The 27,417-nt window shown below is 46.2% G+C and overlaps 8 protein-coding genes across 21 annotated transcripts in view; 5 read left to right on the top strand and 3 right to left on the bottom strand.

The window, feature by feature from the left end:
- LOC117895137 (zinc transporter foi) overlaps positions 1-27,417 on the top strand; it is a 39,952-nt gene that overhangs the window by 6,439 nt on the left and 6,096 nt on the right. The window contains exons 1-6 of one of the 4 annotated variants that reach the window (XM_034802560.1): positions 12,447-12,936; positions 18,282-18,885; positions 18,955-19,309; positions 19,367-19,536; positions 19,601-20,638; positions 20,700-20,871. In XM_034802560.1, coding sequence (XP_034658451.1) covers positions 18,463-18,885; positions 18,955-19,309; positions 19,367-19,536; positions 19,601-20,638; positions 20,700-20,870 — 2,157 coding nt within the window. In that variant the 5' untranslated portion in view covers positions 12,447-12,936; positions 18,282-18,462 and the 3' untranslated portion in view covers position 20,871. Of the gene's footprint in view, positions 1-12,446; positions 12,937-15,991; positions 16,082-18,281; positions 18,886-18,954; positions 19,310-19,366; positions 19,537-19,600; positions 20,639-20,699; positions 22,162-27,417 lie in introns of those variants that run through there. The other 3 variants (XM_034802558.1, XM_034802559.1, XM_034802561.1) reach the window with 3 other exon arrangements.
- On the top strand, positions 10-4,412 carry LOC117895139 (modifier of mdg4). Of its 2 annotated transcripts, XM_034802563.1 has the most exons (7): positions 10-72; positions 1,770-1,878; positions 1,940-2,976; positions 3,044-3,534; positions 3,592-3,650; positions 3,716-3,817; positions 3,895-4,408. In XM_034802563.1, exons 2-7 carry the CDS (start codon positions 1,802-1,804, stop codon positions 4,157-4,159), a joined length of 2,031 nt encoding a protein of 676 aa, XP_034658454.1. In that variant the 5' UTR covers positions 10-72; positions 1,770-1,801; the 3' UTR covers positions 4,160-4,408. The 2 variants fall into 2 exon arrangements, with proteins under 2 accessions (XP_034658454.1, XP_034658453.1); XM_034802562.1 differs by lacking the exon at positions 10-72 and having other exon boundaries at positions 1,712-1,878; positions 3,598-3,650; positions 3,895-4,412.
- On the bottom strand, positions 122-14,046 carry LOC117895149. Of its 2 annotated transcripts, XM_034802583.1 has the most exons (3): positions 14,041-14,046; positions 1,368-1,526; positions 122-1,311 (listed from the first exon to the last, which is right to left on the bottom strand). In XM_034802583.1, exons 2-3 carry the CDS (start codon positions 1,516-1,518, stop codon positions 878-880), a joined length of 585 nt encoding a protein of 194 aa, XP_034658474.1. In that variant the 5' UTR covers positions 1,519-1,526; positions 14,041-14,046; the 3' UTR covers positions 122-877. The 2 variants fall into 2 exon arrangements, with proteins under 2 accessions (XP_034658474.1, XP_034658473.1); XM_034802582.1 differs by lacking the exon at positions 14,041-14,046 and having other exon boundaries at positions 1,368-1,568.
- Positions 814-8,325, top strand: LOC117895143 (pyrimidodiazepine synthase). 2 transcript variants are annotated; one of them, XM_034802570.1, is made up of 4 exons: positions 814-818; positions 7,430-7,473; positions 7,533-8,101; positions 8,158-8,325. In XM_034802570.1, the coding sequence occupies exons 2-4, from the start codon at positions 7,446-7,448 to the stop codon at positions 8,290-8,292; spliced, it is 732 nt and encodes a 243-aa protein (XP_034658461.1). In that variant the 5' UTR covers positions 814-818; positions 7,430-7,445; the 3' UTR covers positions 8,293-8,325. The 2 variants fall into 2 exon arrangements, with proteins under 2 accessions (XP_034658461.1, XP_034658460.1); XM_034802569.1 differs by lacking the exon at positions 814-818 and having other exon boundaries at positions 7,266-7,473.
- On the top strand, positions 5,563-7,259 carry LOC117895147 (pyrimidodiazepine synthase). Its single transcript, XM_034802580.1, has 2 exons — positions 5,563-5,715; positions 6,510-7,259. The coding sequence occupies exons 1-2, from the start codon at positions 5,688-5,690 to the stop codon at positions 7,202-7,204; spliced, it is 723 nt and encodes a 240-aa protein (XP_034658471.1). The 5' UTR covers positions 5,563-5,687; the 3' UTR covers positions 7,205-7,259.
- Positions 8,301-10,392, bottom strand: LOC117895146 (pyrimidodiazepine synthase). 2 transcript variants are annotated; one of them, XM_034802579.1, is made up of 3 exons: positions 10,249-10,382; positions 8,531-9,117; positions 8,301-8,475 (listed from the first exon to the last, which is right to left on the bottom strand). In XM_034802579.1, the coding sequence occupies exons 1-3, from the start codon at positions 10,277-10,279 to the stop codon at positions 8,344-8,346; spliced, it is 750 nt and encodes a 249-aa protein (XP_034658470.1). In that variant the 5' UTR covers positions 10,280-10,382; the 3' UTR covers positions 8,301-8,343. The 2 variants fall into 2 exon arrangements, with proteins under 2 accessions (XP_034658470.1, XP_034658469.1); XM_034802578.1 differs by lacking the exons at positions 8,301-8,475; positions 8,531-9,117 and adding an exon at positions 9,221-10,025 and having other exon boundaries at positions 10,249-10,392.
- On the bottom strand, positions 10,424-11,618 carry LOC117895145 (pyrimidodiazepine synthase). Of its 3 annotated transcripts, XM_034802576.1 has the most exons (5): positions 11,488-11,618; positions 10,851-11,431; positions 10,672-10,793; positions 10,572-10,603; positions 10,424-10,538 (listed from the first exon to the last, which is right to left on the bottom strand). In XM_034802576.1, the coding sequence occupies exons 1-4, from the start codon at positions 11,513-11,515 to the stop codon at positions 10,573-10,575; spliced, it is 762 nt and encodes a 253-aa protein (XP_034658467.1). In that variant the 5' UTR covers positions 11,516-11,618; the 3' UTR covers positions 10,424-10,538; position 10,572. The 3 variants fall into 3 exon arrangements, with proteins under 3 accessions (XP_034658467.1, XP_034658465.1, XP_034658468.1); XM_034802574.1 differs by having other exon boundaries at positions 10,424-10,603; positions 11,488-11,617; XM_034802577.1 differs by lacking the exons at positions 10,424-10,538; positions 10,572-10,603 and having other exon boundaries at positions 10,671-10,793.
- On the top strand, positions 22,853-27,210 carry LOC117895131 (probable E3 ubiquitin-protein ligase HERC4). Of its 5 annotated transcripts, none has more exons than XM_034802547.1 (10): positions 22,853-23,189; positions 23,271-23,448; positions 23,588-23,824; positions 23,882-24,601; positions 24,674-24,939; positions 25,004-25,327; positions 25,393-25,680; positions 25,753-26,580; positions 26,643-26,756; positions 26,814-27,210. In XM_034802547.1, the coding sequence occupies exons 1-10, from the start codon at positions 23,121-23,123 to the stop codon at positions 26,964-26,966; spliced, it is 3,177 nt and encodes a 1,058-aa protein (XP_034658438.1). In that variant the 5' UTR covers positions 22,853-23,120; the 3' UTR covers positions 26,967-27,210. The 5 variants fall into 5 exon arrangements, with proteins under 5 accessions (XP_034658438.1, XP_034658440.1, XP_034658437.1 ...); XM_034802549.1 differs by having other exon boundaries at positions 23,541-23,824; positions 23,882-24,611; positions 24,678-24,939; XM_034802546.1 differs by having other exon boundaries at positions 23,882-24,611; positions 24,678-24,939; positions 25,756-26,580; positions 26,814-26,966.

The following is a 27,417-nucleotide window of genomic DNA, read 5'->3' as shown; positions in this document are numbered from 1 at the left end:
AAAGTTCAATTCAACCGTTACAAGTGCATCACACAACAACAACAGCTACAAAAAAAGCAAAGGAAAGCCAAGGTGAATTTTTGGTTTGGTTAAAATATTCCCTGAAGCATTTTAGGCGCGATTTTTAAAAGTCGCATTTATTTGAACATTTAAACTAAACGTAAAGCTAACACAATCAATTGCAAGCCAAAGGCTAATGGTTGTAAATTAACATAAAACTTAACTGTACAATTTGTGGATTTTGAGTGGCAGCTTATCGATTTTTGTTTGTGCTTGTGACTGAAATCAATCGATAATTTGGTGTTAATACCGAATGTGCGAGGGGAGGTGGAGGAGATGGCGATGGCGGGCGGCGTCGGTGCCCTGGCTGCCATAAGGGAGAGGAGTAGTTTCATGTAGTAGTAGTAGTGGTGGCCTTTGTCGAAGGTGCGTGGAGGGGTGTGGGAGGGGCAAAGGTGAGGGCACACACGGTAGTGTAGTTTAAGGGTGCACGAGGACTAGGACGACGACGCGCCTTCGTTCGTTTTGGTTTTTTTTTGTTTTCGCTAATATCGCATGGTCTGCGCTCGCGAAGTCATCAAATTAATAAACTAAATGCTTATTTTGGCGTCGTCGCGCATACCCCCTACTGTCCCCTCCACCCGCCGTGCACTGATCCAGACATTGGGGGGACCATTGGACATGTTATTGCTTGCGCGCGCACTCTTTGACCAGCTCCACAAAACTGAACTGCGTCATAGTAGTGGGAGTGGAGTTTTTGGCGTGGTTGAATTCGATTTTTGTGTGTGCCCCCAGCACCCACCCAACGCAGAGCAGAGGTTAAATACAAAATCAAAATCTAAAGCTAATCAGTTCGTTGAGGATTTTCCTTTCCTAATTAAATAACTAAATCATCAATGGGTTTACACTCTAAAGCGCGCAGATTGCATTTGCATAAATACGCAATGATTCTTTTTCCCGCCTTAACGCAATCTTCCTCGCCCAACCCTTCTAGCAGGACCCCGACGCGTTTCAAGGTATCGGCGGGTGTTAAAGCGGGGGTTGGGGATGTGGGTACTTGGGCACTAACACTTGCCACAGCCCCTCCTGTGCACTGCTCATCCATCGCCTCTTGCAGCGTGTCCTCTTCGTCGTGCACCTCCTCAATAAGCGCATCCGAGGGGTGGGGACTGCGTACAGCCACCCCAACCGGCTTCAAGAAACGCATTTTGGGCAGCAGGCTCCAGGTGGAGCCCACACCCTGCGCCTCTTTGGCCAACTCCTGGTGCAGTTTCGATTTAAGGTGCTCCCAACGGGTTGTGCATGTTTTGACTACAGGGGAACGGGGATCTAAGTACTGATAGCTAGTCGAGATTGTGCATAGTTACCATCCGTTTGCAGGGATGTCGCAATGGTGCGCCACAGCTCCTCCTTGTCCTTTCTCTTCACTGCGTATGGTGTGCTGCGGATTTCTCGCTCAAAGAGCTTGGGGTTGCCGCGTATCAACCTAATTAGGCGCGAGTCAAAGTCGTCGGCCATTGTCGCTGCTATTTGTTTTGTTTTTTCTATTTTTCTTGTAATTTTGTAAATAAGCAAAACAATTAGCGATGACAGTGGGCCCCAACTGCAAGCCCGATGGCACACTCGATAGCTTAATCGATATGACTGTTGGACAGGGCTGCTTTCGCACCACATGTGTCGGTGGGGTTGTGGCGAGGTGAAAAAGATGTTTGAAAACTTTCTGGCCCCCAGTCTGCCGCAATTTATTGATTTTCTCGTATTGATTGCAGTGCGTGGCGTGCGAGGCGCTTTCGGCCTCGAGATGGCCGCCGAAAACTATCACCTCAAGTGGGACTCGCATCTCTCCTACTTGAACACTTCCATTGCCACGCTGTACAAGTGAGTAAATTGAATTACATTTACTCTAACTGCATTAAATGTTCATTTGGTGTCGCTGCAGGAATGAAAAGTTTGCCGATGTGGTGCTCTATAGTAGCTACACGAGCAGCAGCATCAACTCGGACATACCGACGGTGGGCATCTCGGCGCACAAGTTTATACTGAGCTCCTGCAGTCAGTTCTTTGCGACGATGTTCGAGACGGCGCCGATTACCTCGCCCAACGGCGTCATATACGTTGTGCTTCCGCCCGATCTGAGCCATCGGGCCATACAAATCCTGGTGCAGTACATGTACAGCGGCGAGGCCACCGTCTCCAATGACATCCTCAACGAGGTGCTGCGGGGCGGCGAGATTCTCAAGATTCGCGGCCTCTGCCGCTCCAGCGCTTCCAACAGCAGCAGCACCACAGTCACATCCTCGCACCATCACCCACATGGCGGACATCTGCATCAGCGGGAGACATCAGCGAGCGCCATGTATGTGTCGAATGGTTCGCGCTCGACGCTGCCGCCACCACCGCCCATGTCCACACAGCTGCTGGGCGACATCTACAGCAGCAAGCCAAGCAGCAGCAGCAACAGCACTGGCGCCGGCAGATATGCCCTGGAACAGCCACAGCATCATAATCATCATCATCATTCCCATCAGCAGCAGCAATTCCGTGGCCTCGGCGCTTCCGTCATGCCAAAGGACAGTCCCGTGATTGTCAAATCCCCAAAAATGGCCGCACACACGGGTCTGCTGAGCGTGGCCAGCAGCAGCAAGCTGGGCATATCCGTGAACAAGGAGGTGGCCATCGATCCCGAGGACAAGTGCTGCTATGCAGCAGCCAGCAGTCAAGTGGAGCCACAGCCGCCGCCTTCGTCGACGACCGCAGGCGCTGTGGCAGTAGCCATAGGAGCTGCGCCACCGCCAGCCATGTCCATATGCACAGAAGTGGGCTGCAGCAGCTGTCCCCTGACGGTGGGCACTGCCACCGAGCCGGCGGAGACCACGCTGCGTCGGCCAGAGTACGAGGAGCAGGCGCTCTGTGAGCGTGAGGATGTGGGACTGGTCTACGAGCGACGGCTGCGTCGTGAGAGTGCCTGCGAGAGAGGTAAGAGTGTGCACGGGTGGGTCTTGGGTGCTGGAAGACTGATTTGATTCTTTTTCCATTCCCACAGCTCACGAGTACTACGAGGCACCGCTGCACTTTGCCACACCACCGCCACCGCCACATCCGCACAGTTTCCTCAGCATCAAGCAGGAGCCCAGTGACTGGTCGAACAACCCACCAACAGCGGCCAATGCCAGCAACAACAATCACGACGGACACTCGCATCTGTCGCCCAAGCAGCCGCTGGACTTCAAGATGAGCGCCGTCAAGCTGGAGCTGAACCGCGACCGTGCCACGCCGCACGAGGAGTCCGAGGAGCACACGCTGCGCGACTACAACAACTTCAAGCAGCTGCTCGTGTGCGAGATATGCCAGAAGTCGTTCGAGGACACCAAGACGCTGGTGCGTCACCTGGGCACACATGCCAACGAGCCGGGCACGGGCACCAATCTGATGGCGGCCAGTGCCAGCGGCAGTGCAACGACAACTTCCAGCAACACAAATCTAGCGATGCGTGCGCTTAAAACCTATGTGCCAAAGAAGCGACGCAGAGTTTCGGTGAGTCTCGATCGCTCAGCCAAGTGGCAGCTCTGCTTATTCCCATTCCCTTTGCAGCAACAGGAGAATAACATGGATCATGATCATGTCACGCTGCTCTGTGATTTGTGCTCCACGTAAGCGACAATCTGTTACCCAAAGACAGAGAAGATATTCATTTATTTCCATTTGTTCCTTGCAGTTCCTTTGAGACGCCTGCGGAGTGGGTGCGTCATATGAACAGCCAGCACACGGAAATCGAGCTGGCCATGTTCAACAGCAAGAAGGATGGCGAGCAGAAGGGGTGTGTGTCCTAAGTGCCCTGCCCTACCCTAGCCCCACACAAAATCCAAGCAAATGATGAACTCTGTTCACTTGCAGCCATCAGCAGCATCAACAGCAGCAACAACAGCAGCAGGTGTCCAACAGTAGCAGCAGCAGCAACGCTGGCAGCAGCTCTTCCACAGTTTCCACCAGCCAAATGCAGCCAAAGTTCCATTCCAGCTCCACAAGAACGACGCTAATGCAGCAGTCTTCATCCTCCTCCCAAACGCAGCCCCTGATTCTGAACAAAAGGAGCAACGTTGCAGCAGCGGTCACAGCTGCTACAGCCTCACCCACGGGCCTGTCCTCGTCGCATGGCTAAGGCAACAGAGGCAGGCGACATCCTTCACCAAAATACCATTTTTGTTCGATAAATTCAAGTCGTTCCAGTAATCAAAAAAGGGATTATATTATGTATAATGAAACAGCAAGAACCGTGATCAAAATGCAACAAGTTTGCATATTTTATAGAGCAACAAACAAAATACAAAAAAAAGAAAACAACAAAAACAAAACGAAACTATTAACGAAACTTAGAAATCGGAAATCGTCAGTCAACGATGCAAAACAACAAAAAGTACATCAAAATAATTGCAAAAAACGAAACTGTATGTAATTTCAAATGAGTAGAACTTTTTTTTAGGCGTATATTGTATGTATTTGTGTACTGTAACTTAGTTTAAGCAACAACCAAAACAATTTATTCCCCCAGTAAAAGTAAACATAAGAACAACGCGCAATCGATACGAAAAAAATATAAAAAGAAAACGATTCAACAATCGAACAATTTTTAAACTTAAACTTGAATGTTTTTTAAAAGCAGATTACATTTTGGAAGCTCTTGAATGTGATGAAATGATTATTAGAAATTTAATTTTGTCTGTCTGTTAAGTGTTTAGGACATTAGAGAATTTTTTGAGGCAAAGTTAACATTTCCCTTGGATTATTTTCAACAATTTTTAATCAGTTTTAAATCTCAATTTGAGCATTAGAAATGTCTTAATGTAAATCGTTTTCAAGGGCTTTCAAATCCGACTTCGGGCACACCGAAACGTATCGAATAAATCCTTATTTTATATTAATTTATTTGTTTAATTTTTGTAAACCAAAACCAATAACAGATAACTGATGACGATTAAACTACAGTTATATTTTTTATGCAGCAGCAATATTTGTTAACGTATTGTATGTATTTTTTGTATATTTTTTGATATGACTTCAAAACAGGAATGGAATTTTTCGTGAATTTGTGTGTAAATAGGATCTAAGTTCCGATTTTAAATGAGAATAACACAACTAAATGTCTCTAAATGTATGTATTTGTGTGTAACTGTGTAGTAGTGGTAGTTGGAAAGTTCACTTAAACCCCCAAGCCATGTAAAACTGTAAAGATATATACATATGTATATGTAAGTATATGAATGAATATATATTGTATGATGTTAGCATACAATATTATTGAAAAGCCGGGCGTGATTATTAATCAAATAAGTAAAAAAAAAAGAAGTTGTATGTGAACGAAGCAGATTGAATGTAGCATTAAAGCGTTTTAATCGCAAAATTAATAAACTGAGGACAATGAGAAATCGGTTCTACGAGTACAAGCCGAGACCCATCGAAAGAGCCAGAACTGCGGCGGGCATGGATTTCGTAAGAGCAGGCAAACGAAAAAAGCTCACTCATCGCAGGGGAAAAGCTTTATAAATACAGAGCGCACAGCAAAGAGAAACTACTTCAGTTGTCGCAGCAAAGCCGGTTGGGTTGCCTTCAACATTAAACAGCAAATAATTCAAACATTAAGTGCATTTTTTCCACTGATTTTTCACTCTTTAAAGCAAAACAAAAATATAATGAGTACTGGTAAACACTACGCCAAAGGTAAGAGAGAAGCTAATTTCATCACAACATAAAAACAAAACAATTAAATTCTTAAATTCCGCTAATTGCTCTTCTACACGAGCGTCGCGACTGATTAAGAGAACACAAACAATGAGTTGGCAGTTCTATTTGTAGTTAACTGTTGAATACTCTTAAAGCTACATATAGCAAAAACTCTACTCTAGCACTATGTTTACGGTAAAAAACTTGAAAAGGAAAGCAAACCTGTTATTCATAGCTGGAATGTGTTGGGCGCTTATAGACAGACAGGCTACATATGTACCAATGATATTCAATATTATTGATTAAATTATATATGTATGTACATACATACATACATATGTATGTAGATACCTTATGTGTTTGGAAATGCTCTTTCATATACCTTCTACTCTACACTCTAAAGCTTCGAATATTCCAGACATTCCTCAGCACTCAGAAAGGAGCAAGGTTTATTAACATTAATTAATATTCCATAACTGAAGATTGCAGAGTTCATACATATATATAAAATCTATATATGTTATAGATAGACATCGAGTGAGAGTGAACTGAATTATTGCAAATATTGCAAGCTCACTATATTTTATTGTATCATTCTCCCCGAGCTTGCTATCAATGCTCTAAGAATATAGGAAAACCCCAGACTACGTTTATCGTCATAGATAAGATTGAGGCACAGAAAATGTTTTGTCTCATTCAAGACCTTATCAATTATGTGACTTGCTATAACATTTATTGATATTATGATCCGCTTTTAGGAATTATCAATTAATGACTTTGCTTATTTGTAGGTTCCCCGAAACCCGTGCTGCCCGACGATGGACAATTGCGTTTGTTCTCGATGCGCTTCTGTCCGTATGCACAGCGCGCCCATCTGGTGCTGAATGCCAAGAAGGTGCCGCATCACACCGTTTACATAAATCTCACCGAGAAACCCGAATGGCTGGTGGATGTGAGTCCGCTGCTGAAGGTGCCAGCGCTGCAGCTCTCGGCGGAGAAGGGTCAACCGTCGCTCATCGAGTCGCTGATCATTGCCGAGTATTTGGATGAGAAGTATCCACAGAATCCGCTGCTGCCCAAGGATCCGCTGAAGAAGGCACAGGAAAAGATCCTGCTGGAGCGCTTCAGTGGCGTTACAAGCGCCTTCTATAAGATCTTCACGCAGAGCACCGGCATCGATGACTTCTCGCTGGCTGTGGACATCTTCGAGCAGGAGCTGGCGAAGCGCGGAACACCCTTTTTCGGTGGCGACAAGCCTGGCTACGTGGACTACATGATTTGGCCCTGGCTGGAGCGTCTGCCATTGGTTGAGTTCGCCCTGAAGGACTACAACTTTGACGCGAAACGTTTTGCCAAGATTGCCAAGCTGATTGAGCTGCTCAAAGCGGATGATGTGGTCAAGTCCTTCTACGTGACTCCCGAGCAGCACATCGAATTCTGGAAGACACGCAAAGCGGGCAACGCCAACTACGATCTGCTGGCCTAGATCTCAAATAAATTTACTTTTATGTGCAATGAATAAAGTTGTCTAAGAACAGAGAGGCTCCACTGTATCCACACTGTCTGATATGTGTGTCAGCCGCAAAAGGTTGACACGCAGCCGCCAAGTTCAGGCGGGTAATGGTAGCCGCCCCACCAGGGACGCTGCTGCTGCTGCTCTTTATATATTGGTCGTCTCGGTGGCTGATTTGCATCACTTGCAACGCCGCAGCAGAGCAGCACACATCATGAGCAACGGCAGACACTTGGGTAAAGGTGGGTACAGCTTTGAACTCTGTGCTCCTGCAGCCTCAAAGTCAGCATCCCAATTGCAGGCTCAGCCACGCCGAATGTGCCCGAGGATGGCATACTGCGGCTGTACTCCATGCGCTTCTGTCCGTTCGCGCAGCGTGTCCATCTGGTGCTGGATGCCAAACAGATTCCCTACCACAGCATTTACATAAATCTCACAGAGAAACCAGACTGGCTGCTCGACAAGAATCCGCAGGGCAAGGTGCCCGCCCTGGAACTGGTACGCGAACCGGGTCCACCCGTGCTGACCGAATCGCTGCTCATCTGCGAGTACCTGGACGAGCAGTATCCACTGCGGCCGCTCTACCCGCGTGATCCACTGAAGAAGGTGCAGGAGCGGCTGCTCATCGAGCGCTTCAACTCGGTCCTTGGCGCCTTCTTTAGGGCATCCGATGGAGGGGATCTGGAGCCCTTCTGGTGTGGCCTGGATACCTACGAGAAGGAGCTGAGTCGCCGTTGCACGGACTTCTTTGGTGGCGAACAAACGGGCATTCTCGACTACATGATTTGGCCATGGTGCGAGCGCTTGGAGCTGCTCAAGCTGCAGCGTGCCGATGATTACAATTTCGATGAGCGACGCTTTCCGCAGTTGGTGAGTTGGACTCTCCATAACACAGTTTAGTCCCTAATCCTGCTCTTTCCATGCAGTCCCAATGGGTGGAGCGCATGAAGCGTGATCCGGCTGTGATGGCCTTCTACATGGAGGCGGAGGTGCAGGCGGAGTTCCTGCGCACACGCAGCGCCGGCAAACCCAACTACAATCTGCTGGTCAAGGAAGCCTGATAGGGGATTCCAGTTTATATTTGAAATTTAGCAATAAAGCAGAAGTCCAGCTTAAGCCTTAAAAGCGATGTCATACTGCGGCTTGCCCAGACGCTTGGAGCTCTGAAAGTCTGCGTGTAGTTGGGCATCCAAAGCGGTCTTCCGTACAGCTTCATTCTGCGACACCAACTCGCGCCACTTGAGCTGTAAGGAGAGAGCATTAGAGGGGAAATCTTTACTTGTTTTAATCACAGCTTACCAACAGACCAAAGCGCTCTGGCTTCAGCTCATACTGCTGCTCCGTGGTCAGTTTTAGACTGGGAAAACGCTCGAACCAGGGCCAGAGCATGTAGTCCACAATGCCAATTGTTTGTCCAGCAAAGTACGGCGTGCCTCTCCTGGCCAACTCCTGTTCAAACACATCTAAAGCTGCCTCAAAGTTCGTGAGTGCATCCTTTGGAGCATTGGGATTGCAGGTCAACACTGGATACACGGCACTGACCACCGGCGCAAAGCGTTCAATCAGAATCTTATCCTGTGCCTTTTGCAGCGGATCAGTGGGAAAGAGACGCAACTCGGGATACTGCTCATCGAGGTACTCCGCAATGATGAGCGATTCCACGAGTGTGGGCTGCTTCTCGACGCTCGTCAGCTGCAGCGCCGGCACCTTGCCCAGGGGACTGTAATCCTTGTACCATTCCGGTTTGTCTATCAAATCAATGTAGATCTTGTGATGTGGCAAACCCTTGGCATCCAGGATGAGGTGTACGCGCTGGCTAAAGGGACAGAAGCGCATTGAGTAGACACGCAACACACCATCCTCGGGCAGCTGCGGTTTGGCGGAGCCTGCAAAAGTGTAATCAGAGTTTGGGTTAGTTCGTGCGGCGGCAGGCAGTTGGAAGATAACAGGCCAAGTGGCAGGTTGGATGCCCTCGAAGATAAACAGACATTTGAAGGCTACATTTATTGCTGATTCAGAATCCAACTCATTAATCTCTGCTTTACAATCTACTCCCCCGCCGGATGTGTCCTCTACAACGGCTCGAATGCCAAGTCATAGTTTGTCTTGCCCTCGTGGCGTGTGCGCATGAACTTGGCGTGCACCTTGGCATCCAGTGCAGTCGCCTTGACAGCCTCATCCTGCTGCATCAGCTGGCGCCAGCTCAACAGCTTCGCAAAGCGTTTCGGGTCCAACTCGTAGGGCTCGGCCAGCGTGTACTTGAGTGCGGGGAAGCGCTCAAACCACGGCCAGATCATGTAGTCCACAATGCCTATCTTATCGCCACCAAAGTAGGGCGTGCCGCGCTTCTTGATCTCCTCCTCGAACACATCCAAAGCGACCTCAAAGTTCTTCAGCGCATCCGCGGGCGGGTCTGTGGTGAAGAACACCGGATAAATGGCACTGACAGCGGGCGACAGGCGCTCAATGAGTATCCTGTCCTGGGCCTTTTGCAGCGGATCCTTGGGAAACAGCAAGCGCTCGCCCGGATACTCCTCGTCCAGATATTCGGCAATCACCAGGGACTCCACCAGCGTCGGCTTGCCCGGCAGATGAGGCAGCTGGATGGCTGGCACCTTGCCCAACGGACTGTAGTCGGTGTACCATTCGGGCTTCTCGCTCAAATCAATGTACACCGTGTGGTGCGGAATCTTCTTGGCGGCCAGCATCAGGTGGGCGCGCTGCGAGAAGGGGCAGAAGCGCATCGTGTAGTACCGCAAGACGCCATCCTCTGGGATATCCGGTTTGGGCGTACCTGTTGATGATGTGGACGTTTATTGCCACTGACGTCATGCGGGAAATATCTGTCTACAATTAAACTCGATCTGCTAAAGCAGTGCATTTGTGTGGCTGCCGCTCGTATTACTTTTTTTGCGAGATAAAACTACGATAAGAAAATCAATTTCCCACTCAAATGGGAAGCCACAAGTGCTTGTTGTCTAGCCTTGACATGACCTTCACATAATCCTTGAACTGACCTTTCTTAAAGTGCTTCTTCGGTATGGACATGCTTAAGGTTTTTTTCAAGTTAAAATTCTTTAAACGTGAAATTCTGACTTTTTGTTGGCTGCGCTGCCTATCGAATGACAAAGACTTGGAAGCGCTATCGCTTTTATATAGTGCAGGCGGAGCCGATATATTTATCGATAACAATACAATTCAAAATGAATTGTAATATTTTGATTTAAAATTCCATTAATATAAGGTACTAAGCATTAGTAATCCTGCAATTTTGAGATGCAGTTCCCCGTGTTCCTGCCAGCAAAGTAAAAAAAAGAAAAACAACAAAAGGCATCAAAATGTTACTCTCGTCTGGCACGCTTGGCGGCATGGCTGTGAAAGAGATAAAAATGCAAATCTTAGTTGGGTCTGCTTTGGGATGGAGCTTAGAAAACACCCACTAGAGCATATTGTAATTTGCATTGCCAGCTCGACGTGAGCTCATGTATTTGGCATGTGTCTCCCCATCCAGATAGAAACTTTTCACGGCCTTATCCTGCAGCATCAAGTCGCGCCATTTGAGCTGCAAAAAGTAAACATTTTATACAGAGCTTTTTAGTGATTTGCAGAGGGCACTCACTAGTGTCACAAAGCGCTGTGAATCTAACTCCACTTGGGTGCCGTCGTCGTGTTTTAGAGCAGCAAAACGCTCGCACCAGGGCCAAATCATGTAGTCCAGCATGCCCGGCCTGGCGCCGCCAAAGAATTTGTCTCCACGCTGCTTCAGCTCATTCTCGTAGATGTCCAGCCCGGCGTTCAGTTCGGCGAGATCCAGATCGGGATTGTCGTCAAGCAGCAGCTTGTAAATGGCCGCAATGAACAGCCCAAAACGCTGAATTAGTATCTTGTCCTGTGCCTTTTTCAACGGGTCTGTCGGGTAGAGCGGCACCTCTGGATACACCTCATCCAAGTAGTCGCAAATGACCAGAGACTCAACCAGAACTGGATTGCCACTCTCCTTGACCAATTCTAGTGCCGGCACCTTGGCCGTGCTGCTCATCTTGACAAACCAGTCGGGCTTGGCCTGCAGATTTATGTAGATGCTGTGATATGGTATGTTCTTGGCATCCAGCACGAGATGCACGCGGTGTGCATAGGGACAAAAGCGCATCGAGTACAGCCGCAGCACGCCATCGTCGGGATGGATGGGCTTCGTGGAGTCTGCAAGTGAGAGGATTGCGAAAATGTGTTCAACATCGTTGGCCAGCCACACATACCAGTAGTAAAATGCTCAGTTTCGTTCATTTTTACCCGGTTAATTTTTATCTGCTTTTTGTTTGTTTCTGATAATATTATCGGAGGGTGGTAATCGAATATATGATTATTCAAGCGAAGCTTGCTTGATACTCATCGATAGAAATCCATCACGTAGGATGAAATCGCCGTGTAATTTACCTGGAGCCACTGGAATTTTTGTGACGTATTTACCTTCTGTCGCCACCTTAGTTTTTTAACACAAATTTCACAGCTTGAAAGCTCCCCTGTTTCCTGCAAGATCGCTAGAATAAAAACTTCAAATAAAAAATAAATGATTAACTATATATAAAATATAAAATATTAATATTTAACTACAGAAAATATATAGAAATGAAAGAAAAGAAATCAAATCAATGAAAACACCGCCCATAGATGATTAGTTGGACGATTCTAGACCGGATTCTAGCCCCAATTATGTTTTAAAGATAGAAGAACTGCCCCCAAAGCACTCCGAGCTTATAACACATACTTATGTTCCCTTATCGCCCAACGCTTTGTGTAATTTTCAGGAAAACAATAGAATTTCTTTTCCATCAGTTAACATACATGTGCCTCTACATGTTACATACATTTACATACTGAAGAGAAAGCTCCCTTGCTTCCAGAAGGGGTGACTTGAATGACAAAATCCAATGGAAATTTGTAATATATAAGGTCATAAGGTATACAATCCAATAAAAAGGAGTATTTATAATAAGCCAAATTGATTCTTCAATTGGATTAAATTATTGTTTTAGTGGTGAAAGTCTTTGCAAGCTAGTAATTTCAAAAACAACATCATAATCGAGGAATCTGATTAAAGACTACGGTATATTTTGAAGATGCAATGGTATATTTTGGTACATTTACGTGGCCCTGGCGGTATATTTTATCGATACATCCGCGGGCCCTCGCACGCGGTATATGTGATAATAAATCCGCGGTCACACTGGTTGGCGGTGCGTGCAAAAAGTGAAAATATGAAAGAATTGGCATATGTTTAAATAATCAATCGAGTTCTCAAGATGATTACAGTTAACCAGCACCTTGCGTAACTGTGCATGTGTGTGTGCGTGTGAGAGTGGCGTCTAGTCGCTGTGCAAGTCGTTCGGGGCTAAGTTTATACCGCTGTCTCGCGCCATTCGCCGCTGAAAAGTTGCTCTTTTGGTAGATTTTCTGTGTTAATCTCGGATTGTTGCAACGTAATTGAGATTCGGCGTTATCTCGCCAGTACGTATTCTATACCACATCAGTCATCCCGCCGTTCCCGGGAGTGTGGGATCAAAGTAATCATTGGGCAAGCACAGCATCAAGCAGGCCCTAACACTATCGCTGCTGCGCGCATCTTTGCAACTCTTGGAATTGATAAATGCATATGTATATGTACATGTGTGTATGTGCTGAACAGTTCAATAAATACATAGACGTGTGTAAGTGTTTCAATATTTGCCTAATTAAAGATTATTTAGATAAGTAGTGTGTCTCAGTGCATTGGAAATGCAGGCGACGAGCCCCCCTCATCAGAGTCTTCTCTTTGCCCAACCATTCATAGTGTATTTATAGCTGCCGCCTTCCTTCCATGTGCGAGTCTTTGAGTCTTCTTCTTCTTGCGATTTGGACACCCGCTCCACACTAACATATGTACCGTTCATATGTAGCGTACATGAGTGTGAGTGATATACATACATAAGTATGTATAGCGGCACGTTTTTATGCTATTTTTGGTAGACTTTACTTTTTTATATATTTCCAAGTGCCATTTTCATTTCCATTTTGCTTGCTATCATTAGAGCCTAATTACGCTAAAGGATTTGGGTAAAATATGCGATAGAATGCTTATCGGTAGTGACCCATATACTATCAACATGTGTTTTGCTCCACATACGATTTCAGTCTGTTATTTTAAGACGTGTCGGCGGACGCGAGGCTAACGTGAATGTGGGTGGTGTGCAGTGTGATTCATGGCAGCAATGGATGCCTGCTGTCCATGTCCGCCAATGATGGCGCTCCTTATCGCTCTGGCCAGGTGGGTAGACAAACTCTTAATTGTTCAGTGAGAGAAATCAATTATTCATGGAGGTACAATATCAAAACACCTTCCGACTTGTGGAGTGTAACAAAAACCCCAGCAAACACTGCAGCATTCTATTGTTTACTATACATATAGTATCTATATCAATGAATTATTTATCACATTTGGCGGGCCCTTCAACATCAGTTATGTGTCAAAGCGCTACAACCTGGCTGGCTCTCTGGTTGTACCTGTAGCATATTAAAATGCGCAACTCACGTATGAAGTTTAGCAGTCGGCCAACGAGCAGGCGTCGCAAGGTCAGAACCAGAGAGCCTCGTTCCAACCAGATCCATTCCGATCCGGAATGTTCATTTGTCTAGACGTGCTCGACCTCTGCAAAGTCACACTTGATAACCTATTCTAATTATCCAGAACTCCCAAAATCATGACCCTCGCCGCCTGGCTGTTCAAAAGCTCCACCAACCAGGAGCTTTCGGTTAGTGATTTTTCGAATTTGTACCGCAAGAAAAGATAATTACTGTGTAAATAAAGGTACGAGTACGCATACTAGTGTGCGTGCGTGTGTGTGTGTGTTTGCGTGTTTGTTTGCTGCTTACCTGTGGGGTTCTCGATATGAAATTCTTGAATGTTCTGAAAAGATATGCTGCCCAAGGTACAGCCGAAGATAAAAGGTATATAATGGGTATACGTTCGCAGGTAGCAGCGAACTTTATTTCATTCTCTTTGCCTCTCTCTTTCGCTGTGGTGTTGTCTGCGTGAAATTTCAGCTTGCGAGATCTGCCGGCAGATGGATTACGTCAGGGTATGTTGTGTACGTGTGAGTGTCATGTGGAAAGGGTTTTAGCAATTTAAATTTCAGTTTTACATCTCCATTATAAATGGTGAAATTCTATTGTTAGAACAAAGTGCAAATGGGAGATACCATGCTGAATGTAATTAGATGAGTCAGCGCATGGCTTGCAGAGTGCCAAAAACAGCTGCGAAATTTGTTATAATTGGTTTCTCTCTGTGTGTGTGGTTGAGTGTGGTGAAATTTCAGTTCTGAAGGCGGATATCTCTGTGGAAAATCGATTCGCATGAGTCAGCAACAAGTTGGAAAGTTTCCAGACCAAATGGAAGCTTCAAAAATCAACGAATTAATCCTTTAAAATGTGTTAAGTGAGCAGAAAACTTTGTTCTTATGAACTGGAGATACCATGCGAAATTTAGCTAAGAAACGTGCCAACCAAGGGAATGCTTGGCGATGAAAAATTCAGTTTTTGCAAATGGAGATACCATGCGAAATTTGATTTTGTTGAGTCAGTTAATGGGTTCCAAGAATTTTTAAACAAATTGAGCATAAACACCGAAAATTTCCACTTATGTTCTGGAGATATCAAGCGAAATATAATCTGTTGAGTCCGCACCCATGTTTCAGGTTGAGAGTTTTGCCATGAAATTGTAGCTTATTATTTGAAGATATCATGCGAAGTTTCATTTCACTGAGTCAGACATACAGACAGAGGGGGCAATGTCTTCTAGAGTACAGAAAGGGCTCTTTGGGGTTTCAAGTTGTCCAGGGGAGATATCATGCGAACGCCTTTTTCGTTGACTCGGCAGAATTTTGTTTGACTTTTGGACTAAAGAGCAGACGCTTTGAAGTAAACATATTCGATGTCGTGCTGGAGATCTCTTGATGGAGTTGGGTTCCCATGGAAAGGAATTTATTTAAGCTGTTGGATACTCTATAGATACTCCAAATGGTCAAGAGATGTACCTTTTCATGGATGTAACGCTGTAGAAATTTCCCATAAACGATCGGCATATGGTATATAGATATTGCGTAAATGTATCGATTTAATAGGTGGCCTTTTCAATAAGTTGCACAATCCGTAAATTTAATACGATTTTAAGGAGGAACTTTGTAATAATTTCTCGCATTTACGTGACTCTTCTACAAACAAGTCCTACATTGAAATAATGACCTGGCTATAAAATATAAACTTTAAATTCGGTGAAATGGAAAAATTGAGTCAGCAATTGCTCTTTTGATTGACTGAAATTACTGAAAAGTTGCAAAAATCTGAAGCATAGCGCCACATGTGGATTTAGCATTCTAGCAAAAACCAATTTAAAGTAAAGATTAAATTAAACCTACAGCTTTAAAAGTGTCGGATTTGGTTTAAATAAAAGCATTAACATATTGACATTTCCATCAATAAATCAAGATTAATTTCAGAGTGCAGTAATCCATCCACAGCGTGGTCCAAACTTGGAGTAGCTCGCGGAATGTTCTCTTTTTGTTTGCTTTAGCCAGGGTCTGAAATCAGCCACGCCCCCTCCGCAACCATCTAGTATTGCACGCCTCCCTCCGATCATGGGCATGCTTTAATGTGTGCCCCCTACACACCCCAACACATTTATGGCCACAATTGAAACTGGGCTTATAAATCGCACGGAAAGTGACGCGCTGCTCAGTTGGCGGTTCGGCTCGGTGCGGTGCGGTTCGGTTCGGTACGGATCGGGTTCAGTGTCTTCAATATTGAGTGCTATAATAGCTAGTGTACATTGTAGTTATAAATGGGCTACGGTACGAAGAAGCTATTAGAATATCTTTTAACTTAATTGCAACACCAATCGACGGCTGTGCGCATGCGTGCCAGACTCGCAGACAGAAACAGAAAGAAAGTGAATTTAATTGCTGAATTTATTGGCACAAACGAATGAAACAGAAATCTCACTGCGCTCAACAATTACGAGTTTATCAGACATTCAGTGAGAAATAAAAACCGAGCGTCCCGCGTCCCAGTCAATTTCAGTTTTTCTCTCAGTGATTTCATTTAACAAATAAAATCACGCGAACTGAATTCAAATGAGGCTTGATTACAAACAGATAACGCAAAAAAGACACAGAAAACAATGAAAGAAATAAAGTAACAAATAATAAAACAAATCAGTCAATGGCGGCTGCGGCGGCGGGGCCATCACTTGACCAATTGACTGACTGCAGGGATTGATTGGGCGACGGGAATTGTGGGGTCAGATTTTTGGCATTTCTGGCGCAGATTTTGGAAGAGTTTTTGCATACTTTATTTTGATTGATTGATTTTTATTGAAACGAAATTAAGTTTGCTGCAGAATTGATCATAAAAGGACAGACAGGAGGAACATGCTCGGGAATCTTATAAACTTTAATTGAACGTTTCCAATTTGCTCAACAAGTGACTGTGGAAAGTCTTCAAATGAACTCGCAACCTTTTGTATGAACCCCTCCTGCTATCCACCTTGATCCTGCGCAACCTTCAGGGCCAATGCGTGTCCTTGTCAATGGCGAATGTGCAATGACAGGGCCGCGCCGCCCACTTCCTGTGTGACCTTGACGCGCCTCTTTGCTTGCGCCTTATGCAACGTACAACAGTGACGTTTGTTTTGGCTTCGGCTTGGCTTTCCCTTTTTATTAAGTCGATAGCCGGGCAGGCAGCAGGCAGGCCGGCACCCACCTGGCCACCCACGTGTTTCCGTTTGTGCGGCACAACTCCCCCCGGACCCCCTTCCCCCGCCGTGCTCTGTGTCGTAAATATTCGCCCAAGTTTTATCAATAAATTGGATAGCAATGCAGGAACTGTCGTGGAGCTTGTGGCATTAATGCGCAATTGCAAAAATTTTGTCCGAGGTCTGTCCCGTGCCCCCGCATGAAAAGTCTAATAACAGCCAGCAGCAGCAGCAACAACAAGTTGTTACATTAACAAAGCAATTTTCAGTCATTTTCGGTTTGGTGGAAATTCGAAAAGTCTCGCCTTTTGGCGCGTGCCGTCATTTGAGGTTCACTTATCGAGGCGAACGCATGGCATCGGTGACGTTTGCAGGCCAGACCACAACCCAGACCAATGCCAGAAGCACCCTTGATAAAGAAATAGATAATAAAAGTGAGGGGTTCATATATGTAGAGTGTACTTTATGTAACTCTAATCAAAAACAATGGCACATCTCTCTTCTGCTGTTATCACAAATAAATGTCGAAGCAATTAAAGTTAGGAGTAAAAATGTAATGAAAAAAACAAGTAAAATATTGTGTAAGTTGTGCATTATGATTGGACATTGATTGGAAAACGAGTAGCAAAGCAAGTTGAAAATGTCTATAAGAAAGTGTTTTGTTTGGTTCTTACAGTGGTTCGAGTTTAAAGATCTTTAAGTAGATCTTTGCGAGCAATTTGTGTGGTTTGCTGTGCCAAAGTGTTTCCAGCTTAAAGATCATTATTTAATGCATTATTCCAAACGACTATCCTAGCTCAAGATCAATGACTGATGTGGTGTAGTTCTCTTGCAAAAACGTGCTACAGAATGCAGCGAAATTGAGTGCCATTCATGGACAATGTTTTGAGCACCTGAAAGCCGCCCAATTGATTGCTTGGTCTGCTGTCGGTTTTTATCGAGCATTTTCCCATATTTGGATGGTGTCGATCCACATCCACATCCACATCTCCTACATTCGTTGGCCGCCAAACGAACTTGAACTTCCGCTTTGGTTGACTGACTGACTGACGACTATTTTGGTTATGCAATGAGCCACCAAATGGGGCAGGCAGGCAAATGGGTTGGGTGTATTGTAAGTGGTCTTAATGAGTGTGGGCTGGGGATAACGAGCTAACGATTAGAGTGGAGTAGAATCTACATAAGTAAACAGATCGATTTGTGTGTTGGTTGTTTGTCTTTTTGTTTGTCTAATCCCCCGATACTCTGTTCTTTTACGTTCCATTGCAGATCAGAACTGAGCGCGTGAATTGATGATTGATTGACTGATCGCTTGATTGACTGACTGAATATATACAATGATTGCTGGCCAGTGAACCGAATCAACCAAAAAAGGAATCAGCATCAACCACAACTATTTAGCATTTGTTTTGTGTCGCAGAGAGAGGCGAAGGAATAGGCGGCCGAGAAGATGGCGCGTCACATAATGGCCGTTTGTGTGGTCTGCCTCCTCTGTGCCCATCGCCTGCACTGTCAGGATCATGTGGAGAGCCTGCTAGCAGGCGCCACAGTGAAGCACAGCGAAGAGCAGCTAAATGCGCGCGTCTACACCAGACTCTCCAGTCCCTCCAGTGAAACCACCGATCAGAGACAGCAGCTAGCTATCGACGATACCCAAAATTACAGCACAAGTCCGCCCTCGAGAAGAAACAAGCGGCATGCGGAGGAGCATGGCCATGGTCACGGCCATGGCCATTCCGAGCCACAAGTCCCGCAGATCACCAGATACTTTCTAGACAAGCTGATGGCCCAGCAGGAGGCGATGGACAGCAGTGGCTTTAACAGCTTCCTGCAGCAGATCAATCTGCCCTCACTGGTCGCCAGCGAGGGAACCGTAAGTAGAGGATGAATGCTCTTTATTTGCGGGTTTCTCAACTTAATTTCTCCTTTCCTATTTACTTAGTGCGTTCCTGCTAGTCGTCTGGTGCAACATGTCCAGCCCCACGATCTCTCCCATCATAGTCACAGTCACAGCGAGGAGACGGAAGGACAGGAGCTTCAGCTAAAGAACTGCACCCTAAGCAACAATGGCACCAACTCCAATGTTGTGTGCGCGCCCCAGCTGACACAGAACAGCAGCAGCAAAAGCCCAGAGGCCAGCGCAAACTTTACACTCAGCGAACGAGATGTGCTGCATCTGTGTCCCGTGCTGCTGCACGAATTGTGGACACAATCTGGCGGCTGCATAGATCTGGATGTGCTGGCGCAGATTGATAGCACGGAGAAGCTGCTGGTCGCAGAGAAGGATATGTTTTATGGTGCGTAGAGTCTGCTCTCTGCTTTCAGTTCTTTGTCTTAAATGTCTTTCACTTCAGTGTGGGTTTATGCCTTCATTTCGGTGTTTGCCTGCGGCATCCTCGGCCTGGTCGGTGTGGCCATTATTCCCTTTATGGGCTCCCGGTATTACAAGCACATAATCCAGTATCTGGTCTCGTTGGCCGTGGGCACAATGACGGGCGATGCCTTGCTTCATTTACTGCCGCATGTGAGTAGCAAAGGACTTGTTTTCCTTCTTTTGGGTTTGCTAATTTCTGTGTTCGCTTTCACAGTCGCTGGCTGGACAGGATGAGCGTGGCATGATCATGAAGGGTTTGGGCTGCCTGGGCGGCATCATTTTCTTCTACATAACAGAGCATGCTCTGACCATGATCTCCGAGTGGCGCAAGAGCGTGGAGAAGAAGGAGACCAAGAAGCCATCGCGTGCGAAGGTGATGCGCGATCCGGACTCATCGGTGAACAACTCTGTGGCTGGGGATAAGATCTGCAAGCAAAAGTACAGCTCCTATCCGTACTGCTACGATGAGATTACGATGAACAACAAGCAGAGCGAGTGGATGCATCTGCCCGGCGATGGAGTGGCTGCCGCTGCGGCAGGAGCAGGTGGCGATGCGGCTTCCGCCTCTGAGCTACGCAATGGACTCTCCGATCACGATGGTTCCAGCGAAATGGCAGCTGCCGCAGAGTCGCTGCTCTCCACGCTGCACACGAACTGTGTGGAGATGAACCACCACAATCACAAGCATAACAACCACCAGCAGCATCCGCATCAGGAGGTGCAGGATAACAACACGATTGTCACGGATCTGGATGGGAATGCTGTGTATGCCGCTTCGAACAGCAACAGCAAGGCGGTGGATGGTGGCAAGGATGGCAAGAACGATCATGTGACTGTTATCCTGAGGGAGCACGAGTCGTCACATCATGGCCATAGCCATAGACATGGGCATGTCCATTCGCCGCCCGAGACGCTGAGCGCCGTGGCCTGGATGATCATCATGGGCGATGGGCTGCATAACTTCACCGATGGCATGGCCATTGGTGCGGCATTTGCCGAGAACATTGCCGGTGGCTTCTCCACCTCGCTGGCCGTCTTCTGTCACGAACTGCCGCACGAGCTGGGCGACTTTGCCATATTGATGAAGGCGGGCATGTCGGTGAAATCGGCTGTGTACTACAATCTGCTGACGGGTGTCCTCAGCTTCATTGGCATGATCTTTGGCATTGCGTTTGGCCAGTCGCAGGATGTGGCCCAATGGATGTTTGCCGTTGCAGCGGGTCTGTTCATATACATTGCCCTGGTCGATATGGTAGGTTGAAGCAATGTGCACTTAATCTTTAATTATTGTTAATTATATTTCCTTTTTATAGATGCCTGAAATATCGGCCTCACACAAGTCGCTGGCCCAGTTTCTGCTGCAGATACTGGGCATGCTTAGTGGCGTGGGAATTATGCTGATTATTGCACTCTTCGAGGGTGATCTGATGAGCGTATTTGGCACTGCGCCGCCCAGTGCTGCCCACCATCAGCACGTGCACTAGACCTAGGCATTAGGGAAGGAAACAACCAACTAACCAACCAATCAACCACCAACTACCAATCGCAGCGAATCTTGTAGCGTAGCGTATTATATGTGAATTGCAGCGAATCCCCTTTTTGTGTATTAACTGCATTTTTGCGAATTTCCGTCAGGCCTAGGATTTGTTTTTCCAATTATTATTTGTTTAATTTTTTTAAAAAGACTTTTTGTTATACCCTGCACACACAACACACACCCAAACACACACACATACAGCTAGATCAAGAGGTTATCAATTAACAAGAAAAGAAAAGGCATTTGTTATTCAGTTTATGAAACAAACACAAACATAAGCAGGAAACATGCAACAGCAGTTCATTTTTGTTCCTAACTTTTGCTACAAAACTGCGTTTGAGAATTGCAAGAGAAAACATTTACAGAGAATGGGAGCGAATCCACTGATTACTGATCTTCTACACTAAAAACGGAAACAGAACCTAAAAACACTTACGATACATACAATTGTAGGATATATACACATCTATATATACATATATACACGTACTATATACATATATAGGTTTTCTTTTTGTATTTTGTAGTCGTAGAGTGCGCACGAGACGTTTACTTTATGCGATTTAAACGGTTTAAACACACATTCTATGAAGCAAAATGTCAGCTGTTACTTAAAGATTTCGTAGCGTATTATATCCACTCCGCCCCTGCCCCCATTTAAGTTTAATTTATTATCGTATTTGTAATACATTTAAACAAAAACTATTCTAAAAGCACGCTCATACATAATTTTTGCGAAACTCTCTCCTGAACGAACTTTCTCGTTGAATTTTGATTCTTTTTGCGTAAAATAAAAGAAGTCGAAAACATATATTTAATTTTGCTATGATTTTGTCTGTTTTTTTTTTTGGTAATTTGCGCACACAACTAACACGAAACGAAAGTGATTGTGATTCAAAATGAGTAACTAAAAAACATTTGTAAAATGGTGCGACTTTGATGAGCGAAACAAACACCACACACACACACACCACAGCCACATACACATATGTATACAGAAACTATCACTTTAAAGTTTAAACTGAGCAACTAACAATATTTTCACTATGCTAAAGAGGCAGTAAAACCTATAAATAAACCTAGCTGTAAGCTCACTGAAGAACTACGACGAAGGAAAATTAAAGGATGCGGATGCGGCGGACTAGAACTTTGAAGAAATTGATGTAAAATTACTTTGGTGATATCAAGCAAAAGGCAATTGAAACGACTAAACGAAATAAGTTTACAATAATATTAATAAATACAATTAAATGAATAAACATAAATGTATGTGTGTCGTGTAAGTGTGCACCAACAGCACATGCATAATGGCGCGTATTTTGCTACATTTAAGTTTATTTGAAACACTTTTTAAATTATCAAATAAATGTTTTTCCACCTCAACCTTCGTAAACAAAATATGTGTGCGCGAATGAATCTAATTTGAGTTTGAATTTAGCGGGCAGGCAGACAGGATCTGCCTGTCAAATAACAAATATCTGTACCACTGATGCTTTGCTTTTGATTAGCTATTTTCCTCTCAATTGCAGTTGTTATAAATCAAAGTAACAATTTAACAAATAGAACATTTAACTAAAGCTGTGAGTGAGGGCTAGTTCGCTTATTTTATCAATTCTTTTTGAGGTTGTAAAACATCACCTTCCACTTTGAAACTTTTTTGTAAACATTCCAACAAAAGGAAGTCTTGAAAACTTGCCCACCTTGTGGCAAATTGATTGATGAATCGGGTAAAATTATAGTTTTAGCACTGAGAGTCTTGACTAGCTAGTAATAGCAAATAGAACATCCAAATCAAGGGAAATTTGAAAATAAGAAGTTATTTTTTGGTATATTTTTTAGAGTTGTGCGGTATATTCTATCGATAAATTCCGCGGTCACACTGGCCACAATTTATTGTTTTTTTGCGTTTTTGCGGTTTTTCTTTTTAGTTTTTTCTAGAAATGCCAAAACAACAACAACAGACAAATACAATATAAATTTCGGTTAACAAAAGGCAAGCAGAACCAGGAAACAGAACCCACACACCACTCCACACACGGTATGAAACTCCTGCGTGGGCGTATTGAGTGCAGCAGCAGCGAAAGAACGGAACACAACGAAACGAAAGAAATGTCCATTGCTACATTTAGGGGCGCATTCTCGAAAATTCTAAACACTGCGACAGAGGGACAGGCAACCAGATAAAGAGCGCAGCGCCATGGCCCTATATTGCTGGGGCGACACCTCGCACGGCCAATTGGGACTCGGAGGCATCGAGGATGAGCAGGTGCGTGTGTGTGTGTGTGTCCCAAGGACATGCATATGCCACGACATTTCGTGCCTCGTTAACTGGGTTTTCTATCTGTAGATCCTTGTACCCAGCAAGATACCATGGATGCCAGATTCGGCGGTGGAGCAGATTGCCTGCGGTCATCGCCACACGCTCTTCCTCACTGCCAATGGGAAGGTGTACGCCTGCGGGAGCAACGATCACTACCAGCTGGGGCACGAGCTGCCCACCAAAAGGCCACGTATGTCGCCATTTCGTATGTAATTTTCATATATCGTCTTGTCTTTTTGTCAAACTCTTCATCAAACTATCACCCAACCAACCCACTTGGAATCCCTCGGAAATAAGGCAGCAAATGACTACCATTCCCCTTTGTCCTTTCCGCCCTCTTGCAGTGCTGATACCGGAGCTGCAGGACTATGTTGTCGTACAGATTGCCTGTGGCAGTCGCCATTCCATGGCTCTCACCGATTGGGGCCAGATCCTGAGCTGGGGCGACAACGACTGCGGACAGCTGGGCCATTCCACCGATAAGGAGATCATTGAGCTGCCAAAGGTCTTGCGCTATCTCGTGTCCAAGACGGTGGTGCAGATTGCATGCGGCAACAATCACAGTCTCGCACTCACGAGTTGTAAGTAACAGGAGTCTCCCGCTCTGAAGGATTCCCTCTAAGTATTCCTCTTTTCAGGTGGCGAGCTCTACTCCTGGGGCTCCAACATCTACGGACAGCTGGGCGTTCAGTCTCCCAAGGAGCTGACGCATTGCAATTATCCGCTGAAGCTCACGACCGTCTTGGGCATCCCACTGGCCACCATAGCCTGTGGCGGCAACCATTCGTTCCTCATCTCCAAGTCCAGTGCCGTGTTCGGCTGGGGCAAGAACACTTGCGGCCAGTTGGGGCTCAACGATGAGGAGAATCGTGCATATCCCACACAGCTAAAGACAATGCGCACGCTGGGTGTGAGATACGTGGCCTGTGGAGATGAGTATTCCGTGTTCCTGACCAACGAGGGCGGCGTGTTCACCTGCGGCGCTGGCAACTACGGACAGCTGGGGCATGGCTTCAAGTCCAACGAGATGATACCCCGCATGGTCATGGAACTGATGGGCAGCACCATCACACAGGTGGCCTGCGGCAATCGCCACACCCTCGCTCTGGTGCCCTCCCGTGGCCGTGTGTATGGCTTTGGTTTGGGCAGCTCTGGGCAGCTGGGATCGCGAGGCACTAAAAGTCTGACGCTGCCACAGGTGGTCATCGGTCCCTGGGTCTCGCCCAGTGGCTCCGCTTTGCTGCAATCGAGCGAAGGAGCCAAGGAATCGGTGGTCATTCAGCATATCTTCTCCGGCGGAGATCAATCGATTGTGACGACCACTCTCTATGTGAACAAGGTGCCACCGGAAGATCTGCGCAGCTACAAGTGAGCGAGAGAGAGTCGAGTTGTCTCTGCTGCAAACAACTAATGGAATTCCTGTCTTTCTTGCAGACCCAAATCCCAGATTCTTGCGCTAACGGCAGAGGCCACACAGCAGTGTGCGCATTTCAAGCAGAGTGACCAAAGCGACTTGGATCTGCTGCAGTCCATGGAGCTGATCTTCAAGAGTCAGGCGTGCCTGAATGGCTCGTTTTTGCTGCCAAACGAGAAGCATTTTGGCTGCTCTGCACGTAATTATGGACTGGATCTGAGTGCGGCCGAGGTGGCATTCGATCATCTACGAAATGTGCAGAACGAGAGCATCAAGCAGGTGGTGCGTACAGCTGCATAACTAAGCCATAAATACCCTTCTGATGCCTTTGTTTTCTCCCTCCTAGATCTTGGATAATGTAACAAAAGAGCTGATTGGCTCGCTGCTGGCCTCCCCGGCGGATGTGGAGACCCTGCGCGTGTATCTGCTGCTGCCGCTGTATCACGAATTCATGAACTCCAAACACTACCAGACGCTGCAGGTGCCACTGGCCAGTGCCATACTCAACTTGACGGAGAACCCAAGCAAGGTGCTGCACAAATGGTTGGCCCAAACGCCAGTGGATTATTTCGAGCGTGTCGTTAACATATTTCTGCATGTGGTGGTGCACATAATTAGTTTCAAAATGAAACTGCTGCCCATCAATCCAACGGTGGAGGGTCCACAAAGGGTGAGTCCCCAAAGGTTGCCTGATTGACGGTCCATTTATTTATGCTTGCCTTTACTCTCACTTAGTTAATGCCATACAATGCCGATTTGCATGTTATTCTAAAGGTAATGAAAGATCTCTTCCTCATCAACAATTCGCGAAAGGAGCGCGTCAGCTATCAGATCTTCTATTGGCCCGAACTCGACTGGTATGCGAATGTCAAGCATGAGTTTGTTAGATGGATAATGAGCAGCCCGAGCGAGTTTAGCATTTGTCATTTTCCATTCCTATTCGATACGTCGGCCAAGACATCGATGCTGCAGGCGGATCAAGTGGTCCAAATGCATTCAGCAATGGCCAATGCGGCCACAAATGTGAGTACAGAGTGTAGGCCCAGGCCAAGCCAGTTCCCCCTGCTAATTCCTGTCTTAATTCCACACTCGTAGCAGGCATTTTTTAATCTTCTCAACTACGGCATGCCCATCTCCCAGTATATTGTGTTGAATGTGACGCGGGAGAACCTCGTTCAGGACTCCATTCGAGAGCTGCAGCACTACTCGCAGAGTGATCTCAAGAAGCCGCTGAAGATCAAGTTCCAGGACGAGGAGGCCGAGGATGCTGGCGGCGTGCGCAAGGAGTTCTTCATGCTGCTGCTCAAGGATCTACTGGATCCAAAGTACGGCATGTTCAAGGAGTTCGAGGAGTCGCGCGTGCTGTGGTTCGCGGACATTACCTTTGAAACGGAGAACATGTACTACCTCATTGGCGTCCTCTGCGGCCTGGCCATCTACAATTTCACAATCATCAATCTGCCCTTTCCCCTGGCGCTCTACAAGAAGCTGCTGAACAAACCCGTGGATCTGAGTGATCTGCGACAGCTGTCGCCCACGGAGGCCAATTCCATGCAGGCGCTGCTCGACTATGATGGCGATGACTTCACAGAGGCCTTTGATCTGCATTTCGAGGTAACACGCGATGTGTTCGGGGAGACGCAGAACTTAAGCCTGAAGCCGAATGGCCAAGAGATTGCTGTAACGCTGGAGAACAGGCAGGAGTTTGTGGATCTCTATGTGGATTTTGTGATCAACAAGTCGTCGGAGGTGCACTACAATGCCTTCCACAAGGGCTTCATGAAGGTCTGTTCGGGTCGTGTCATAAACCTATTCCAGCCGGAGGAACTGATGGCTGTGGTCGTGGGCAATGAGGAGTATGACTGGCAGGCCCTAGAGGATAATTGCGAATACAAAGACGGTTACTCTTCCGGCGATGAGACAGTGAGTGGACAGTGAGATAGTCCCAAGCATTATAGTGATAAATATTTTGTTATTCCTCGCAGATCAAATGGTTCTGGGAGGTGATTCATGATCTATCCGAAGCGGAAAAGAGAAGCTTCCTTCTCTATTTAACTGGCAGCGATCGTATACCCATTCAGGGCATGAAGGCCTTGGGGGTAAGTGCATTAAACTCATAGTAAAGTTAACTTTAAACTTCATTTTCATCCTTTCAGTTCACCATACAACCCACCACCGATGAACGTTTCCTGCCAGTGGCCCACACGTGCTTCAATCTGTTGGATTTGCCACGCTACAAGACGAAGGAGCGCCTCAAATACAAACTACTGCAGGCCATACAGCAAACGCAGGGATTTAGTCTGGTCTGACCTGATCCTCCAAACGATTTGGTGATTTCGGGTGGGATTTGGGGCAATGAAATTTTGGTACAGGTACAGGAAAACACACACACAACCCACACACACACACATTTATCAGAGATCAAATCAACTAAAGTAATGTTGTGTTTTATGGCTTTAAATCGTAGGCTAGCTATCAATCAATACCACAACTGTTATAGAAATTATGAGAAAAGTGAACAAATAAATCGGTGAATATTGCATATTTTAAAAAGTGATAACGATAGACACGAGTCCATTGGGACAGCAGCAGGTTGGCAGCCCCTGCACCAGGGTGACCGTTCGCGTATCGGTATATTATATCCATGCATACGCGGCCACACTGCGCTGCACAGCTGTTTGTGCGAAATGTGAATGTGGCGGCAAATTTTTCGACTTCAGTCAGTTAAGCTTTTATCGCCGCGTTCGCCCCAACCCAATC

This window comes from Drosophila subobscura, chromosome J, assembly GCF_008121235.1.
Source record: "Drosophila subobscura isolate 14011-0131.10 chromosome J, UCBerk_Dsub_1.0, whole genome shotgun sequence".
NCBI lineage: Eukaryota > Metazoa > Arthropoda > Insecta > Diptera > Drosophilidae > Drosophila > Drosophila subobscura.
Note: the sequence above shows the minus strand (reverse complement) of the source record. Positions and strands in the feature narration are given on the sequence as shown.

Bases quoted from the DNA above. Each gene is read 5' to 3' on its own strand.
- LOC117895139 (XM_034802563.1), top strand. From the start codon at position 1,802: ATGGCCGCCGAAAACTATCACCTCAAGTGGGACTCGCATCTCTCCTAC. The intron at 1,879-1,939 runs GTGAGTAAATTG...GTGTCGCTGCAG, and splicing joins TCCATTGCCACGCTGTACAA to GAATGAAAAGTTTGCCGATG. The intron at 2,977-3,043 runs GTAAGAGTGTGC...CCATTCCCACAG, and splicing joins TGAGAGTGCCTGCGAGAGAG to CTCACGAGTACTACGAGGCA.
- LOC117895145 (XM_034802576.1), bottom strand. From the start codon at position 11,515: ATGAACGAAACTGAGCATTTTACTACTG. The intron at 11,432-11,487 runs GTATGTGTGGCT...TCTCACTTGCAG, and splicing joins AACTGAGCATTTTACTACTG to ACTCCACGAAGCCCATCCAT. The intron at 10,794-10,850 runs GTGAGTGCCCTC...TACTTTTTGCAG, and splicing joins CACAGCGCTTTGTGACACTA to CTCAAATGGCGCGACTTGAT.
- LOC117895147 (XM_034802580.1), top strand. From the start codon at position 5,688: ATGAGTACTGGTAAACACTACGCCAAAG. The intron at 5,716-6,509 runs GTAAGAGAGAAG...GCTTATTTGTAG, and splicing joins TGGTAAACACTACGCCAAAG to GTTCCCCGAAACCCGTGCTG.
- LOC117895143 (XM_034802569.1), top strand. From the start codon at position 7,287: ATGTGTGTCAGCCGCAAAAGGTTGACACGCAGCCGCCAAGTTCAGGCG. The intron at 7,474-7,532 runs GTGGGTACAGCT...TCCCAATTGCAG, and splicing joins CGGCAGACACTTGGGTAAAG to GCTCAGCCACGCCGAATGTG. The intron at 8,102-8,157 runs GTGAGTTGGACT...CTTTCCATGCAG, and splicing joins AGCGACGCTTTCCGCAGTTG to TCCCAATGGGTGGAGCGCAT.
- LOC117895146 (XM_034802578.1), bottom strand. From the start codon at position 10,279: ATGTCCATACCGAAGAAGCACTTTAAGAAAG. The intron at 10,026-10,248 runs GTCAGTTCAAGG...CATCATCAACAG, and splicing joins GAAGAAGCACTTTAAGAAAG to GTACGCCCAAACCGGATATC.
- LOC117895131 (XM_034802545.1), top strand. From the start codon at position 23,121: ATGGCCCTATATTGCTGGGGCGACACCTCGCACGGCCAATTGGGACTC. The intron at 24,940-25,003 runs GTGCGTACAGCT...TCTCCCTCCTAG, and splicing joins ACGAGAGCATCAAGCAGGTG to ATCTTGGATAATGTAACAAA. The intron at 26,581-26,642 runs GTGAGTGGACAG...TATTCCTCGCAG, and splicing joins ACTCTTCCGGCGATGAGACA to ATCAAATGGTTCTGGGAGGT.
- LOC117895149 (XM_034802583.1), bottom strand. From the start codon at position 1,518: ATGGCCGACGACTTTGACTCGCGCCTAATTAGGTTGATACGCGGCAAC. The intron at 1,312-1,367 runs GTAACTATGCAC...GTTCCCCTGTAG, and splicing joins GACATCCCTGCAAACGGATG to TCAAAACATGCACAACCCGT.